General features: G+C 35.8%; 3 protein-coding genes across 4 annotated transcripts; 1 reads left to right on the plus strand and 2 right to left on the minus strand.

The window, feature by feature from the left end:
- Window positions 1–122: 122 nt before the first annotated feature.
- dmc1 (DNA meiotic recombinase 1) lies at window positions 123–6,454 on the minus strand. Of its 2 annotated transcripts, none has more exons than XM_067429677.1 (15): window positions 6,232–6,454; window positions 6,107–6,134; window positions 5,884–5,950; window positions 5,685–5,729; window positions 5,464–5,610; window positions 5,258–5,340; window positions 4,955–5,007; window positions 4,806–4,847; window positions 4,553–4,625; window positions 4,364–4,455; window positions 4,180–4,253; window positions 1,020–1,134; window positions 840–900; window positions 653–769; window positions 123–316 (listed from the first exon to the last, which is right to left on the minus strand). In XM_067429677.1, exons 3-15 carry the CDS (start codon window positions 5,947–5,949, stop codon window positions 247–249), a joined length of 1,038 nt encoding a protein of 345 aa, XP_067285778.1. In that variant the 5' UTR covers window position 5,950; window positions 6,107–6,134; window positions 6,232–6,454; the 3' UTR covers window positions 123–246. The 2 variants fall into 2 exon arrangements, with proteins under 2 accessions (XP_067285778.1, XP_067285779.1); XM_067429678.1 differs by having other exon boundaries at window positions 180–316; window positions 653–758.
- Window positions 6,455–7,640: 1,186 nt separating this feature from the next.
- Window positions 7,641–11,172, minus strand: tomm22 (translocase of outer mitochondrial membrane 22 homolog (yeast)). The gene is made up of 4 exons (XM_067429383.1): window positions 10,915–11,172; window positions 10,121–10,239; window positions 9,882–9,999; window positions 7,641–8,446 (listed from the first exon to the last, which is right to left on the minus strand). Exons 1-4 carry the CDS (start codon window positions 11,005–11,007, stop codon window positions 8,372–8,374), a joined length of 405 nt encoding a protein of 134 aa, XP_067285484.1. The 5' UTR covers window positions 11,008–11,172; the 3' UTR covers window positions 7,641–8,371.
- Window positions 11,173–12,096: 924 nt separating this feature from the next.
- On the plus strand, window positions 12,097–19,042 carry maff (v-maf avian musculoaponeurotic fibrosarcoma oncogene homolog F). Its single transcript, XM_067430648.1, has 3 exons — window positions 12,097–12,306; window positions 15,836–15,909; window positions 17,223–19,042. The coding sequence occupies exons 2-3, from the start codon at window positions 15,874–15,876 to the stop codon at window positions 17,664–17,666; spliced, it is 480 nt and encodes a 159-aa protein (XP_067286749.1). The 5' UTR covers window positions 12,097–12,306; window positions 15,836–15,873; the 3' UTR covers window positions 17,667–19,042.
- Window positions 19,043–19,057: the final 15 nt, after the last annotated feature.

Genomic DNA, 19,057 nt, shown 5'->3' on the forward strand with positions numbered 1-19,057 from the left:
CTGATGTGCAATAGTTTTTATTGAATTGTTTTTATGTATTCAATTTATAATAAAAAGGCACTGTATAAATAAAAATTATATTAAAAATATACAATATATAAACAGATGTGTAATATATAAACAAAATATAAACAGATAGACAATAGATTAAAGAAAAAATAGGTACAACAGGTTAATGTGTTAACTTGAACAGATTCCATCTTGAACCAAATTGATATATTCATGTGACATGTTCTCTGTGGATTTTTAGTCTTTGGCATCTGCGATTCCTCCAGCCGTGATGGCAAAAGTAGCCTCGCTTTCTGGCATGTCTGGGCTGTAGAAAAAAATATGTGTTTTGCTGCATTTAAATCAAATGATAATCATATACTATAACTGTCTAAATCTATACATAGATTTACATAACGTAAATTTATGCAAAACTTGTGCATTGTATGTGTTCTCTTTATCTTAGTTATGAAACATCTTGGTTATGTTAATTTGTTAATCATTCACTAATCCATAATTCAAATCAAAAGTTGTATTTGTTAATATTTTTAATGGACATGAGCTAACATCATTATGTATTTCTTATTAACAAAGATTAATAAATACTGTAACTATGTAATGTAATGCTCATTGTAAAGCGTCACAGAGAAAATCTTGAAATTACCTATCAAATATTTTGGCAATTCTCAATTCAGCACGTCCTTTCCTCAAGCTGATGCGTGTGGTGGAGGCATGCGCCAGTATGTGTCCTCCAATGGGCTTTTTGGGATCTGCTTGAAATCTAAGATCATAATAATCAGTTTAAAATTCCCCAACATTCCCTTTCCTACTTATTTTGTGTTCCTACTTACGTCATTCCAGCTCCTGGATCTGCTGTCATCTGGTTGGTAACAAACACTGCCACATTGTACTCTATATCCCACAAATGATGGATATTATTGATAAAGTGAAGGTCAGAAAAAGTTATTTAAAAGAGCTTATGTAGTGTCTTTATTCCCAATATTATATAACAGAAGATGATTTTTACAGACCTTCCGAAATCTTCTGCAGTCTGGAGAGCATTTGTGCAAGCTTCTGCTGTCTCTCAGCCAGCTCGCCTCTTCCAGAGAAGTCCACTCGGAACAGAGCCATGATTGAGTCTATTATCTGTGAAAAATTAATTTTTGAAGACCACAAGATCAAGTAAAATCACTTCCTAAAAATGTAAAGCACAGAACATTTACAATTAAGGATTAAGGGTTAGTTCACCCAAAAATGTCAATTCTGTCATTAATTACTCACATTCCAAACCTGTAAGACCTTCCTTTATCTTCGGAACAAAAATTAAGATATTTTTGATGAAATCCGAGAGGAAAACATAGGCAGCAAAATCATTGCATCTTACAAGGTTCAGAAAGGTAGTAAAGACATTGTTAAAATAGTCCATGTGACTACAGTGGTTCAACCTTAATTTTATGAAGCGACGAGAATATTTTTTATGCAAAATGTTAAGTTTTAATATTTATAACATGATACAGTTAAACAACATCACACAACCAAACGTGATGTTTTCCTGAATACCATCATGACTGAAAATGACACTGATTTCATGACAGTTCCATAAACAATTAATTAACATTTAGTTACTAACATTTTAGATGCAATATTGAGTGTTTTTGTTCTATTTCAATCAATCAACTTTATTTATATAGCGCTTTTACAATGACGATTGTGTCAAAGCAGCTTCACAGTGTCAAACAGGATAATATTGCAACAAAATTAGATTTGGCTGTACAGTCGTTCTGGAGAAAACAGTGATGTTATCAGCTAATTTTAATGTATCATATAGCGACAATGTTGGCATATCCGTATTATAGTTTATAGAATTAAATAAAACCTAATTCATACATTTTATTTGTATAATTAGTTGAATAGCTTTGATCATAATTTTAGTGTCCCCAACTGAGCAAGCCAAGCCAAAGGCGACAGTGGCAAGGAACCAAAACTCCATCAGGGCATGATGGAGAAAAATAAACCTTGGGAGAAACCAGACTCAGTCGGGGTGCCAGTTCTCCTCTGGCCTATTAACACACTGTGTATGATTATTATACTGGCAACCTTACAGGTCAGAAATCATATTAGATCGGAATATTCAAAATTTCTGGGTATCCCGGAAGAGACGGGTTTATTTAGGATGGTGCGTCGATTACACAAGAGTATGAATACATGAAAGATCGGAATTATTGCGCCTGAGACAGGTTTTTTGAGCATGATATTTCATGATATTTCAGCAGCAAAAATTGTTCCAAACAAAGATTCCAAGCAACAAAGTTCTAAACAGCAGAACCATAACGTCTCTCACAGCAATAGTGTTACTGAATGATTCAGTATGAAAGATTCACGGACCTGTTTGTAAACGACTTTGGCCCTGTCCCAAATGGCACCCTAAACCCTCACGGTCTTCCTTAAGTCCTCACTTTCACAAGGTAATGCCGCTTGACTGCCGGGTAGAAGTCCTCTGCGTAGCTTGCAAACTTGCAGGCTCAGCTGAAGTGCGCACCAAGGGCGCTTAGCAGCCGCAAAGGGGGCGCTCGCAACCACCCTTTAAACTTAAATGACAAATGGGACACCCTACAGTCTTGTGGACTTAACGGACATGCGCACGCAATGGCCATTATAAGTCCACAAGACCGTAAGTGCACATGAAGTGTGCCATTTGGGACAGGGCCTGGCTTATTCTTGAATGAATCAGTCGCTTGAATGAATCGTTTGAATTAATGACTCACTCATTAAGACTTACCTGCTGCTACCTACTGGTGGTTTAGTTTTTATATACTTTTCAACATTTATTTTGTTTATTCAAAAATAAAAATCTCATAACATTATTCAATACAGTTGTACAGTAATTTTTCAGTGTAAATTATTTATTTTGATTGGTAACAGCTCTATAGTGTCTTATTTTAATTTGTTGTATGGATCAAATTTAAGAATATAATATGAAACCTGATGCCCATATTTAATAATATTAGGGCAAAAATGAAAGGTAAAAATATCACAAATATGCAGATTTAAAATATGTCAAAGCTGATTGAACACAGGTAAGAATATTGCTTAAGAATAAGTTATATTTACAACACACACACACACACACACACAAATCTAACTTTTTCCCGGACAAGCCAATTTTTTACTCTGACAAGTATACATTGAAGTGATTGACCGATTTACTTGTCGGATGGACAAGCACATGAACATGTTTAATGTCGAGCCCTGCAATGGTATGCCGGGGTTCTGACGTAGAACTTGGACCACTGTAGTCACATGGACTATTTTACTGATGTCTTTACTACCTTTCTAGACCATGAAAGTTGCAATGACTTTGCTGCCTATGTGTGGTTCAGAAACTCTTTGGTTTCATCAATTTTTATGCAATTTGTGATCAGACATTTATGGGCCAGGGCTTTAAGTAGTGAAATAACATTCCCTTTTTAATGTGCTTTCTTCACTCTCTTGACTGGTAATTTGAAGGATAAATGCAATTGCGGAAATGTTGAACATGCTGATTTGTCTGAGGTGAAGTTTTGCTGATGCACATACTGGCTTGTGGGTGCGCGCATGTGTGTGTGTGTGTGTGTGTGTGTGTGTGTGTGTGTGTGTGTGTGTGTCATTTACTGATGCGGTTTGCAGTTATATCCACCGATCGGGCCAGCCAAGTAATAAGTAATAAAAAATAACATTCCAATTAATTGCAGGTGGATGAGAAATAATTGTGTTTGTTTGATAAAGACATTTTGCAAGCCCTGTGGGTGAATCATTCCAGTTGCCATTTCTCCTCATGTGTAAGGGAGCCAAAGCTCTTTTTAATATGCAAAACTGTTATCCAATCATTCCGAGTCTTAAGTGCGGCACGCCCATAAAAACAGAGCATTCCATGGGAAAGGCTAAAAACCAAGATAGAAAAAAGCCTATTACTTATTCATTATGATGTTTTTGAATGTAAACACCACGCAAACGTCATAAGTTCACCTTAGACAACAGTATAAAACAAAATGTAAAAAGCCAGTCATGACCCCTTTAATTTGTGTTCTGAAGATGAACGAAGGTCTTACAGGTTTGGAATGACATGAGGGTGATTAATTAATGACAGGATTTTCATTTTTTGTTGAATTAACCTAACCCTTAAAGTGTCTTTCTTCTATCTCTCAAACTTACCAGAAGCTTGAAAACACCTCCTTCCTCATGAAACTTGGCTGCAACAAAGTCTAATAATTCCATCTGATGCTCACCTATGAATAAAAAAGATGGAAAAACACGTTTTGGTACCTCATTATGGGCCTGTTAAACTCCAAAGTAGAATGTCAAAACTTTAAGTAAAACAGCTTAAAAAAGTTCTTACTCGTATATGCACGTGCATATAGCACATTATCCAGTACAGCTTCATGATCCACATTGAATCTGTCAGCTATGTCCTTCAGCCTCTCAGGCCGACTGGTGTTCACAATTATTAAGGAGGAAAGGGATTCTCCATATTGAACAGGTTTAGAAAAATCAATTGACACAAAGAAAGCAAATGCAGAAATGATACAAGGTGTTTTCAGAATCAATGAAGATGACCTTTCCTCCTGAATATCCATATTCACCAGGAAGCTGAGCAGTTACTTAAGAAAAAGAGAGAAAGAGTGACATTAATGGTCTAAAATTCAAATTAAATTGCATATATATATATATATATATATATATATATATATATATATATATATATATATATATATATATATATATATATATATATATATATATATATAAATAAAATTTACAAAATACGCTATTGTTCTTACCACACAGTGTGTGGGCGAGTTGAGTCTTTCCCGTTCTGAATTCTAAAGGCATGGGAAAGGATTCACAAAGACAAAAACATGTCTTTTTGGTAGAAATGATGTATGGGAAATGTATTTAATTTTAGTTAATAATCATAACACCACCCTACCACCAAAAGCCTCAGTAATGGCCATACTCTCCACACCTCCTCCAAGGAGTTTGCTAAAAAAAAGAAAATGAAAAAAGCATTTCTCTTTTATTGTGTAAAATAATGGAACTTTTATCAGATAAAACAGGTCTGTCTTAGTATGGAGCCCCAGTATGACATGTGGGGCAAAAAGATATTGTTGCCACAAATAAGAATTTTTTCCCACAACTTATTAATTTTTGGCCACAAACAAGGCCAAGATATCATTTTTCTCTCCATGTCATCTGTGGGGCTCAGTATTTTAGAGCTGTAAAAATGTCTTACTCAAACTCCAAACTGCCAGTTGTGACGTGGAAAACTTGCTTCCTTCTTATAATGTACTCAGATGCTGTCTGAAATCCACATGTCTACATAAAAAAATACTATATTTTATACACTTTCTATGAGATTAACTCTACACAATATATGTATTATGTATTATATAAAATATGTATTATGCTAACAAATTACAGGAAGTCACATGAAATTACCATCAACTTTCCAACAGCTTCCTTTATTTTGTCCACTTTAGCCTCTGACAGTCCCTTTACATTACAGAGAGCACGGCGTGTGGTCATCTGGACGCCTTTGACAGTACAAATCCCCACAGACTTCAGCTTCTTAATGTCAGCCATGTTCTTAAGAGAGAAAGTCATGATTTAATCACATTAATCATGTATCTAATCTTTTATAATAACATTAGTTTACTTACAATGCCATGCTTCTGTAAGAGCTCAATGTCTTGGAAAAATGATTCCTACAGGGGTGGGGAGGATAGAAATATATATGAAATTGATTAATGTTATACACAAACAGTAAAAGACAAATGTTACATTTTTATGGTTTCATTAAATACATTTTGAAACACGACTTAAATTGCATTAAGGCTCATAGAAATGAACGTGAATCACCTCATCTTCTTGATACTCTGACTCTTCCTCCAAAGCTTGTTCTTCCAAAACTTTCATACCTTTCATACTATGGATAATTTTAAACAGAAAGTTTACACGTAAATACATCGGCTTCTTACACCAGTTAACCAAGTCAATATAGGCAATAATTTAACGTTAGATAAGTGAACGTAGATCCAAAGTGTTTTCACTTTAATCCGCTAACGTAACGTTGTTAACTTACCTGTTAACTGCTAGCTGTCTCGCTGTATCTGTCAAATGAAAAGTAAGTGTCATGTCTATCGTCGTAAGGGTGTAACAACTTTTTTTTTTTTTTTTTTACAAAAAGAAATGAAAATGACATTTTACCTCACGTTTATTCCTCAGAGAACGCTGACAGGATCTGCTCACGTCAGTTATCTCGCGCTGCTGTGCTGAGTGACACTTCAGAATCAGCGCGCGCCGCGCATCTGTCCCGCGCTCTGATCGTCAGACAGCTCGAGTATCACACGCACATTGAAGTTTTACTTTTTTGATGTTGAGATTTTTTTTTAACTACAACCAACGCTTATATACATCTAAATGTATCTGTTTTCTCTATTTTACCTAAAACCGACCTGTAATGTAAAACGTTTTTGGTAACACTTTGGGCACTAATATGCATTAATTAGCCTAATGCTTGCAGCCAGCCAGATAATCATGATGACTCATTATGAACTAAACCATGTATTAATGATTACTGCATCAGCAACAAATTAAGATTATATATGACTAATAGATTATGTAATCAATAAATTGTTATTATTTAGGCTAGTTAAATGTGCCATAATGTATGATTGCCTATAAGTTAACATATTATATTAACTAATAATGTAAATGAACGTGTTAATTATTACAACGGGGCGAAGCCATACATTTCGTATAATTATGTTATGACTTACTTGTTGAGGGACATGACTATTAACAAGGCTACTTTGAATTCTAAACCCATAACCACAAATGCATATTACTTAACAATTAGTTAATAGCGATGTGCCTCAACAAGTAAAGTCATAGACTACCTTTGTAAATCATTAAATTATGATTAATTAAAGCAGACAACTGGAAGTTGAAATGCATGTCTTCGATCCATTTTGGTAATTAACATTAATTTGCATAATTATTTAATATAATGTTATTAGGGAATTGATACATGATGACACATTTAATTAGCCATTCATATATTATTTAATCTATTAATCATATAGAATCTTAATTTGTTGCTGATGAAGTAATAAACGTGCATTTTATTATAAAATGCACGTTTATTTTTACGTGCGTTTGTTAAATAAATCTAAACAAAACGTGGAGTAACTATAAATAATTTCCATATTTCTTATGTGGATTTTTTTTACCTGTTACGAACTAGGACTTTTAAATTGACGCCATTCCTTGTTGTGGCGTCATTTCCACCTATGGAAACTGGAAAACGGACTCGCATAATCGTATTCTACTCGTACTATGTTTAATCTCATCTTTCTATGGCAGAAATAGTATCTTCTTTATGAGGAAATTTTGTTAACAGATTTGATTTGTGGTTATATTTAAGTCCTTGCTAAATGATTATTAATGTTAGGCAGTTATTTTGATCAAATCATCACGTCCAACTGAAATCTGTGACTTATTTTGCATGAATAAGTGAGGCGCACTTCACCTAAAGCTCTTCATGAAACATGAAAATATGAAATAACGCAGTTTAGTCCTTCTGCAATGTAAAGTATAAGTTACACAAAAGAGAGTCAGAGGAGGACTTGCTTTTATTCCCATCATGTGGAGCAAACAGTATTACTCACTATTGAAAGTACTTTGAAACATTATTTCTCAAATATTTCACGATGATTCTGCACACTGTATGGCTTTTTTGGTGGAATAACATTTGCAGAAGCTTTGCATGACATTAGTTCTACCTGTAAAAGACACTTTTGGTAGAGAACCACCTCTAAAGGTTTTAACATTTCTGAATCAAAAACAAGAAACAACCGTAATTTGTGGACAGAAAATTTTACAATCAACATTGGCTTTGTGTGCCCTCATAAATATTACAGATCTTTTAAATGCTGTATAGATTCTCTACAACTTCAGTGTTGATCCGGCATTACAATGCGAAACATTTTACCGTAAACACTCTCTTAGAAATATAATGCACCTACAACACAGTCAAAATATTCCCAACAGATGCTATAGAATATCTCTGAAAGACATGTTATTAGATAGCTATAATAAAAAAAAGTAAAAGTTCAGAGCTTGGACATCAGTCTATGCAGAATGTTTTTGTGAGAAAGGCAGAGAGAGAGGGAAGTTCATAAAAAGTCACCCAGATCGCCATTGTACAGAATCTATACAGGGTAATGACTTATTGATGTGGACCAACCACAGCATGTTCTTTTCTCCAGTTCCTGCTCCCTCTCTCTTTCCCCGTCTTCTTCTTCTACAACTCATGGATGTTACATTATATACATCATATACATCATCACAGCTTTCCAGGAGCAGGAGGCATCATTCCAGGCATTCCTCCAGACATTCCAGCATTTGGACCTAACAAAATCTATTAAAAAGGAGAAAAATTACAAATTAGAAAGTAATTTATATTTCTCAAAAAGAAAAGTCACGTTATTTTAAAATATAGCAGCTATGAGGTGAATAACATTACAAACTTTTAAAAAATATAATGATAAAAAAAACAAAATCAAAGGACAAGGAGGGACATGTTTGTGTAAATATTTAAGTAGTCTTTGAGAGTGTAGGGAGACTGACTTATACGTCATTGGCTTTGCTTTAAATGGGTACTTCAGAGCTGGAAAGATGAATAAACTGGGTCATTAATGTAGTAGAAATGTGAAATTATTTTTGAATTTGGTGCTTTCTAGACTGAGAAAAGACAGAAAATGTTTTTTTAATCTCAGGGGGATAAAAGACAACAATTCCCAGAATGCTTCGCTGCCCTGTGAGGCCATTCCCAAAGCCACTGCTACTGGATTACTGTGACTGAGTTAGAGAACAGACACTACAATTAAAAACTGAACGTGTCTATTCAATATAATGAGTGAGTCACCGCGCGAGTTTCACAGCACTGAGCACTAGCTGCAGGAGTTAGATAAATGAGCTGATGAGCTCTCGTGATGGGAGCTGAGGTAATCGCAACCACATTCGCGGCATTCATTCACAACGCGTGTTCAATCTGACACGTTTTCAGTTCATGCCTTTGGAAGCTTAACTTTCATAGAAATTAATTTGAGAAGTTAAAAGACTTACATTGCTCAGCATAGTACAGTTTCCATGAATGCCTGCAGCTGCAAGCTGAGCTGTGAGTGCGATCTCCCATCCCCAATGCGTGGGTGTAAAACATGAGGAAATAGCTCCCTCTGCTGGCTGTAGTTTTTGGCCAAAAATTCCTCCGATGACGCAAATATCGTCGATTTGCGTCATCGGAGGAATATGCAGAAATATAATGCATAAATCTCTTGTCTCAGGAGGATATGGGTTTCTACTGATACAAAGCCATATGCTAATCGCTGAATTAACCCTTTAAGGTAGTGGATGGCTCTTTTAGCACAGTTTGCTTGTTATTAGGGGAGATTCCTCTGCAGAATAATTTATAAGGTACAGAAAAATCCATTCCCCAATGGAGAAAACAAACGGGACCTCCAGAACACGACTGTTGCAGTCTGGAGCTTTAAATATGGCAGACCCATCAGATTTTGTGTTTATCACTATTATATTACAGTTTTTAGTGGGTTTTTTTAAATACACAAGATTCCATAACACTCTTTAATTTGTATGGATAATATTTTGCTTTGTGATGTTACAACCAAAGATTAAAGATGTTTTTAAAGACTTTTGAGCAAAAATAATTATACCATTACTATGATAAAAAAAACCCATTCTTTCAAATAAGATTTTGGTCATACAGCTCACGCCTAGTTAGGTGGGTATGATATCACAAGGAAGGTGTTCATATTCAGGACTTTGGTGCAACTTACCTGTCTCTGCTGTTGTAATTGTTGTTGCTCCAGCTGTAACCTCTCAGTCTCAAAGACAACCGGCAGAACCAGAATCATAAAGGAAGTGGTACCGACCCATAGAGCAGAGCGGGAGAAACTACAAGAAAGCAGAATATGGAGAAAAAAAGTTGCTGAAATGTGTAGCCTAAAAGATCAATTAAAGCACAATTAAAGCACCAGTACGGTTTTAATAATAAGGTCAAATGCCAGCATCCCACCTGTAACATTTTTTGGCTACAGATAGCGAACACTGTGCAGATGCTTCAGCTGCTGACCGCAGTGATTCGGGAAACATCTCCGTGAGACCCCACAACCTCTCCAACAGTGTTTCATCCAGCTGGGAGAGAACAAATAAAAGCATCACATTAGAAAATGAAGTCTCTAAAATGCACCAGCAATGAGACAATATGATTATATTTAAAACTTTGTGAAAGTGAAATATTAACATTGATATTAAAATGGCAAATGCTATAACCTAAAATATTATTTTAAAATGTGTCTGTCTGTCTATCTATATCTATATATATATATATATATATATATATATATATATATATAAATAAATAAATAAATATATATATATATATATATATATATATATATATATATATATATATATATATATATATATATATATATATATATATATATATATATATATAAAAAATACAATGAATTGTGTATATGCATGCATTTACATTATATGTATTAAAAATATTATTATATTATAATTCATGTTATATTATATGAATTATCTAAAATAAAATATTCGGAGAAGTCACTTGTGCAGAACAAATGTTTGAAATTAAATTAAATAAAAAGTGAGAGATATTCGAACTACTTAAAACCTTTCTTTCGCTTAAAACGCATGCTAAATATCATGCTTTGGCCGGCTGAATAGCTAATATTGGCCAGCCCAGCACTAAACAAGCTCTGGTCTGTTTCTTCACATTGTCCAATAATATATGGAAATTCCTTAATATCAAGCAAAATTGTAGAAGCAATCAAGTACCTCTTCATCTTCATCATCACCCTCGATCTCATCTTCGGGCGGTCGTGTCTCCACACGGCCAGAGTCTGGAGAGAGCTCCTGGATGGTAGCCATTTAAAATATGACGCAAGTCAAGTTCAACTATAAGATTTAAATTATATTTGTGAAAAGACCACAATGGTGTTTTACAGCTTCACAATGATTTAGATCCAGACAGCACGCATTGAAACCTGAGGTCACTTGGGTTACATGTGAGACGGATGTACTTCCCCGGTTCCTTGTAAGGAAGGACAACGACATATTAGGACGCCTGTCGACAGGGAGGTCTTACTGCAGCTCATGATTGCGTAGTAGTGGACGATGAAATAGTGGAATATTGCGCTCACTGACATAATTCCCCTTGGTTTTATTAATATGAAGTGGAAGAGGATCCCAACACGCACGTTATACGTCACTTCATCAAAAAAGAGAGAAATATGCCTACAGTGGAGGTTTCAAAACTACAGATTATTTCTTTGTTTGTATGCTTTACATGAATACTTTGATGAAAACTGCATGCCTTTTCTAAAGACTGGTTATGTTAATGAAAGCTTGGTCACAATTGTACGGAAAACAAAAATGTTACCGTAAACATATGCAGCTTTTTTTTAGTAACAGACAATTTTGTGGGAAAAATAATTGATAAATCATCTCTTTTTAATTGTATTGTGGTTCTTTTTTTTTTTTTAATTAATCATTTGTAATTACAGTGTGAGTCAGTTAGCCTTACTTATTCAAAAATAAGAGTCTGAATTGCTGAACAAATTTGTATTATATTGTAATTATATATAACGAGTATTATAGCCTTAGGCCTATACAAAATTGGAAGCTGTATGAATGTTTATTTCAATCTCTCAATAAAAATTTTAACAAATTTCTACATTTCAAACATTTAAGGGGATTGAAAAATGATACACAATCTTAAAAAAAGATTAGCATGTCCTATTTAAAATGAAAGAGACTGACATTTATTAAGAGATGATTATACGTGGATATGTATGGATTCAGTGGAATTGAACCGTGTAACAGTTTGCACTTTCATTTTAAAAAACATCAACTATTTTTTGGGATTAAATGGGTTAATAAAAGAAGTTTCACAAGGTTGTTGACTGATATTTTTGTGTGCCGATGGTCCCGCCCTCATTCTTAAAGGCTTGAGTCATCTTGTGTGTGTGTTTTTTATGAATGAAAGGATCCTGCCCGCTGATGGAGGACTGATTCCGGGAAAAAGGCGTATAGCTCTGTAGTGCGTCTAAACACGGGCCGTACGGCGATAACGTATGTCAGTCGAAATACCGGACCAGCAGTGAGAATCGCGGACTTATCCATATTCATCTTGGTTTGAAATTAGTAAAGAAAAGAAATCAACAACAGGCAAGATTTTCTATTTTTTCCTCCTTTCGACATTTGTTTACACTAAGGAAACGGAGGGGTGTTAGCAAAGCTGCTGTAGTAACATGCAGTCAGTGTTTGTTTGAACATAATATCCACAATTGATTGTGTTGTGGCCTAAATGTTGTATTGGGATGATTTTGAATAGTATATTATACATTTTAATAGCATTAGTCATCATGTGCGCATATCGCGTGTTTTGATCACGATGTTAGGTGTAGCAACAAGCTAACGCGTAATAAGGAAATAGCTGCTTGATGTCGTCGATTCAGACCGTTAAAACGTACAAGCTTTATATATATGTGTATCAACATTTTGTGACATATGATCAGAAACTACGCTAAACTACGCTACGCTGTATGTTGTTTACTATGAAAAACGACTAGTCAGCAATGTCTTGTTTGGTTTTAACTGGAAATATCTTGTGTATATATAAACCAATTATTACGTAGTTACACCTCTTTATGTTTTATACATACTTATATATTTAAAATTTATATAATAAGTTGTCGCTGTGTACGTAACGCAGCGTTTATTTTGGAACATGTAAACTGAAGACGTTTGGGGGGAAACGACAGCCCAAGTCTTCTTGTTCACTAAATCTGGGTTTTATAGGCTATGAGATCATTTTTATATGTGAGTGACAATATTTGTTGTTACTAAGTAAACGGGGATTTCATAAATGGTGTAAAATGTGAAGGGAAAGTAAGGAGCTGCTGCGAAGACAGGAATGGACGACTTGTGCTGAATCACTGTGACTCTGTGGAAAAGCTCCGGCGGTTATTTGAGGCAGCTCGAGGATGATAGGTGCACTTCCCACACATGACGGGAAACTCATGGTCAGCAGCAGCGTTTAGTTCTTCATCTGGACTTTGACCAGTCATGATGCACTGTCAAGAAAAAAAGTTATACAGTTTGGATACGGGAAGTCTAGACTTAGAAAAAAATGGAAGTTTGTGTGCTTTAAACGGTCTAAAGATGCAGCGTTCAGAGTTTGACCACACACACACCACATTATATATTTATAAACGTATAGTTCCTGTCTTCTAGCTTCTCATTGGTCTATACACCCTGCTAAACCCAAGATAAATTAACCGCTATGACGTGATACACCTGTTCGGATCGACTGATATGGATTTTTTTGAGTGATAAGTTACAGATACAAAGCCGATACACAGCATGTTACACAATTTATTTAAAGATGGTAAATAACTTGCATAATATATTTATTTTACATATTCATAAAACATTTTTGGGGGGGAAATGAATCAATATAAAAAATATTTTAACTTAAAAACATTAATCTTTAAAATAAACAGATTTAAGGTCAGTTCACACCAAGGACAAAAACTATAACAACAAATATATCGTTTTAAAAATTGAGTCCACACTGCAACTATAACAATAATGGCACAGAAAAACAATATAATTGGAATCACTTCCAGAACGATATTGTTGGTGTGGATGTGAATATAGTTATCGTTATTGATCTTGGTGTGAACTGGCCTTTATACTTATCCTTCTTGATTCTGTATTACTATTATTGTATTTTTCAGAAATCGATCAAATATATGCCGATAATTTAAAAAAGCCAATTACTGGTAGATATATTGACAACAACAAAAAAACGATTCATCATATCACTGCGCATCTCACACAACAGATTGTAATTTCTGCAGTATAGAAACGTTCTCTTATGTCAGGTATACAGTGGGTACGGAAAGTATTCAGACCCCCTTACATTTTGGGAAAGATGCAACAAGTTTTTCACACCTGGATTTGGGGATCCTCCTCTGCCATTCCTCCTTGCAGATCCTCTTCAGTTCTGTCAGGTTGGATAGTAAATGTTGGTGGACAGCCATTTTCAGATCTCTTCAGAGATGCTGAAGTGGGTTTAAGTCAGGGCTCTGGCTGGGCTATTCAAGAACAGTTAAGGAGTTGTTGTGAAGCCACTCCTTCGTTATTTTAGCTGTGTGTTTAGGGTCATTGTCTTGTTGGAAGGTGAACCTTCAGCCCAGTCTGAGGTCTTGAGCACTCTGGAGAAGTTTTTTAATCCAGAATCCCTTTACTTGGCTGCATTCATCTTTACCAGCTTTCACCAGCCCCGACTGGTGGACTGCAGGGATGGTTGATTTTCTACTTTCTCCCAACTGCATCTCTGGATCTCAGTCACAGTGATCTTTGGGTTCTTCTTTACCTCTCTCACCAAGGCTCTTCTTCCCCGATAGCTCAGTTTTTACGGACGGCCAGCTCTAGCAAGGGTTCTGGTCGTCCCAAACATCTTCCATTTAAAGGTGCACTATGCAACTTTCCGTCCACTTAAAGGGCGCCTATTCAAAACAAAGGCGTAGTTTGATGATGCCAAGTTTGAGTGCAGCATCTTGGGACATGTGGTCTTCACCTCACAGCCGGTGGAAAATAGGACTCGGGCAGAAATCATGTTCATGGATGCGGTTATTAACATTACTGTAGTGTAAAGCAGAGCAGGACCGAGTGTTGTGGAGCTGAGCACAGCCGCTGAAGCGATTGTTATACAAACACACGGCTCACGAACACCGGGACTTTTATTATGACGGGACACAGTCGCCGGGCGCGCACACTATTTCCGCTTTTCATGAGTATAAGGTAAAGCAGCTCTGTTAATCATATTAGATACATTTAACTGTGTTTACAATTACGTTTTGACGTTACTCTGTGCGTTCACTTGGCGCTGCTGTGACATGTTCACAGAGTAAATCGCTTCTGCAGAATAAAACTAAGGGTAGCACAGATATGACGCAATTGACAGGCGACTCCCTCAAATGCTATGCTGGTTTTTGGATATTTTACTGAAAAAAAACTACATAGTGCAGAAGTGCACCTTTAAGGATTATGGAGACCACTGTGCTCTTAGGAACGTGCAGCTGATTTTTTTTTTTGTAACCTTGGTCAGATCTGTGCCTAGCCCCAAATCTGTATCTGAGCTGTTCAGGCAGTTCCTCTGACCTCATGATTCTCATTTGCTCTGACATGCGCTGTGAGCTGTAAGGTCTTATATAGACAGGTGTGTGTCTTTCCTAATCAAGTCCGATCAGTATAATCAAACACAGCTGGACGATAAAGGTGTAGAACCATCTCAAGGATGATCGGATGAAATAGACAGCACCTGAGTTAAATATGAGTGTCACAGCAAAGGGTCTGAATACCTAGGACCATGTGATATTTCAGTTTTTCTTTTTTAATAAATCTGCAAAAATGTCGACAATTGTGTTTTTCTGTCAATGTGGGGTGCTGTGTGTACATTAATGAGAAAAAAATGAACTTAAATGATTTTAGCAAATGGCTGCAATATAACAGTGAAAAATGTAATGGGGTCTTGATATTTTAATGTTTTAACCATTTTAGAAAAGTAAGGCAATCAAGGCTTTTGGAATATTGTGAATCAAGTTATATTGTGAATTAAATATTTACAATATAGTGAACCTGTAAAACATATCCATTTGATTTTAATATGCTTATTTGGTATTTACAGGTTTCAGGGATACATTCAGGGATACATAAATCCAGACAATGACTTCAGACGGCAGAGCTAGTAAAGCCCTCAAGGTAAAGATAATTTTACTGAATACACTTTTTGTCACACTGAAAAAATATTGTATAATCCATACTGTATAACTTACAGTAAAAATGGTAAAAGGACATCCCATTAGTCACTGTCTTGTAGCACATTATATTTTATATATTTCTTTTCCTCTCATTTTTGTTATTGGTAATGTACATTATATTATTTTGTGTTGCATTCAATTATTTTAGTGTCAGGGGTGTTACGCTGATGGTGTTTTTTCTTGTACTGTCTACTTACAAATTCTTGCCATGTTTTACTGGCCAGCCACTTATGATGGACCACCTGTATTATTATGGTGGTTATCAGTACATTTTAAGGTTAAAAAACAAACAAAACGGGGAAAAAAAGATGATTTGGGTTTATTAACATTAAATCATGTAGGTCAAACATTACATTAAATCATGTAATGTGGGTAGTTGACACATAAGCAGTTTTGGAAGAAAAAAAAAATTAACTTTTGAAGAAGAAAATGATATTGTTATTTATGTTAAACTGATGTTTGAGAAAATATAAGGGTTCACAAGCTTTGTCAATTCTTTCACTGTTTTTGAAGATTATTACTGAAATGTGTCCTATGGTGTGACAGAAAGTATATAGGGGTGTTGCGCCAAAGGGCAGCAGAAATTAAATATTTTATAGTTGTTCAAAAAAAAGTTCAACATTTGAACAATTAACTCTCATATGCTTTTTTAAATGTATTTATAAAAGTTGTAATTTATTGAACCATACCATTTTGAGATTTGGCTCAAATTTTAAATAAATGAAAATCTGTTTTTATAACAACAGGTCCATGTAAGACAAAGAAATGTTTAAGCATTAAGCAGTGAAAATGCCAAGTCACGTCAACAACCCATATACGTACAAGTTGAAAAATATCCACCTTATTTTCCAAAGTGAAAGCTATTTTTTGTGATTGTTCAAGACTTCCGATTCATTCGCCAAAATTGGTAAATGACTAGAATAATAAAGTGTGAAAAAACTGCACTGCAAACCAGTGTGTTCATGAATACGGTAATAAATTCAAATAATGTGATACGATTATGGCTGTTTTCGCACAGCTAAAATAACGAAGCGGATGACACTGGAAGCCTGTGACTGTAAGGTGGATACAGGAACCAATATTACAGACCGTAATACATTAAACATTTTAACTGTATTTTTCTGCACTGTAAAAACAAAATATTTTTAACGTTTTATTTTTTGTCAAATCAACTTATCTTAATTCAGATAACAATGTTTTGGGTTTCCATTGGTATATTTAGTTTTGCTTGACATAACCGTTCCATTGTTTCAGGTGAAGAGGGAATGCGGGGAGAACGTCCCAGTGCTGAGCGACAGCGAGCTCATGTCGCTATCGGTGCGCGAGCTCAACATGCACTTACGCGGCTTGTCGCGGGAGGAGGTGCAGAAGCTAAAGCAGAGGCGGCGCACGCTGAAAAACCGCGGCTACGCGGCTAGCTGCAGGGTGAAGCGCGTGTCCCAGCGCGAGGCCCTGGAGCAGCAGAAGAAGGAGCTGCAGCGGGAGGTGGAGCGGCTGGGTGCCGAGAACGCAGGCATGAGGCGGGAGCTGGAAGGGCTGGGTGCCCGTCTCGCAGCCCTCCAGCGCTTCGCCAGAGGTTTGGAATCTGGAGGAGGCAGTCTGCTGGCCACCACACCCCGTCTGAACACAGCCTCCGTCATTACCATAGTGAAGACACCGCAGCAGGTGCATACCCCTAGAGAGCAAGGAGCATCCTAGGGCACCACGCTCGCATGGAGACGCAGACACACATAGGTACACAGTATGATCGCGCAGACAGACAGGACCATGTATACTCACATATACAGGACGAAAACAAGTACCACTTGGGAATTACAGATTCACTTACATATATAAACACACACAGACTGCATATACGGTCTAATAAATGTCCAAGAATAATCTAAGTGCTGTTGTTGTGGCCTCGAATATCATGACAAGTGTAGAAATCTGCACAAAGCTATTGCTAATGATAGCGTTACGCTATTTTTATGCCCATTACTGTGCTTTCTGGGTGGTGATACATAAAAAAAAAAATTGTCCTAAAACTCGTTATGTGGGACCACCAACATTTCAGAAGCTGGTTAGTTTTGCTGGAATATCTCCTGGGTATTAATGTATCATGGGACTAGAGAACTTGCAGATCTATTGATACATGCCATTTATATATTTTAATGTTTGTATAAAAGACATATGTTCAACAACAGACATAAAAGCTATTTTATTTGTGTTCCAAACAAGATGTTTGAAGGTAATTTGTGCTGTGATCTGTCTATACTTCTGTTTGACTAGTTTGGGGTCATTCTTTTAATTATTGTGTATTTTTTGTAATGTTTACCTGTTGTAATGAGTTAATAGTTTAGTAATGGAAAGGTTTACAGCCCCATTACTTGTAATATGATTCAGTAAGTGTGTGAGGGTCATATTTGTACTAATATTAGAGCGACTTGTTTGTAGTGGTATTTTTGTATTTAAAAACCAAGACCATATATATTATTTGCTATTTATGATTAAAAACGTATCTGAATATTTTGCAAAGCTGGAATATTAAAAAAAATACCATTAGAAGGAAAAGAGAGTGGAAGGGGAATCTGAGGAAGATGTGAAATTAGAGAACAAAGGGGAAAGAGCAGCCAGATGGAGAAGTGAGCACTTGTGGCTTACATGGGAGGGGGAAAAAAAGGAGGATAAGAAAGTGACAGAAGGAAAGTGAAAGACAAAAATGATATCACATGTACATTACATTAACCCATGGTTGTTGATATGACTTGCTAACTACATGCCGGGTTTATTCCAGCAAACGGGGTAATACTGTATGATCAGGTAATGATCGGCCATGTTAAAAGTGGATATCTCTGGTGATTTTCTAATTAGGTGTAGTTAGCGATGTCATCGTCAGTACTGAGAATCTAACCTGGTAACATTGTGCCCATGACACTTGTGCTTCAGAACAATGTGCCGAATGTTTTGTAAGAGGGCAGAGCACAAAAAAAAAAAAAAAAATTGACGTTTGTATTTATTATCTGTATTTTTCTATGGTAAATTCATTGTCTATTTTATATCATTTAATTGAAATAAATGTTGTATATATTGTACATAGAATTACATGT

This window comes from Pseudorasbora parva, chromosome 21 (genome assembly GCF_024679245.1).
Source record: "Pseudorasbora parva isolate DD20220531a chromosome 21, ASM2467924v1, whole genome shotgun sequence".
In the NCBI taxonomy this organism is placed as follows: domain Eukaryota; kingdom Metazoa; phylum Chordata; class Actinopteri; order Cypriniformes; family Gobionidae; genus Pseudorasbora; species Pseudorasbora parva.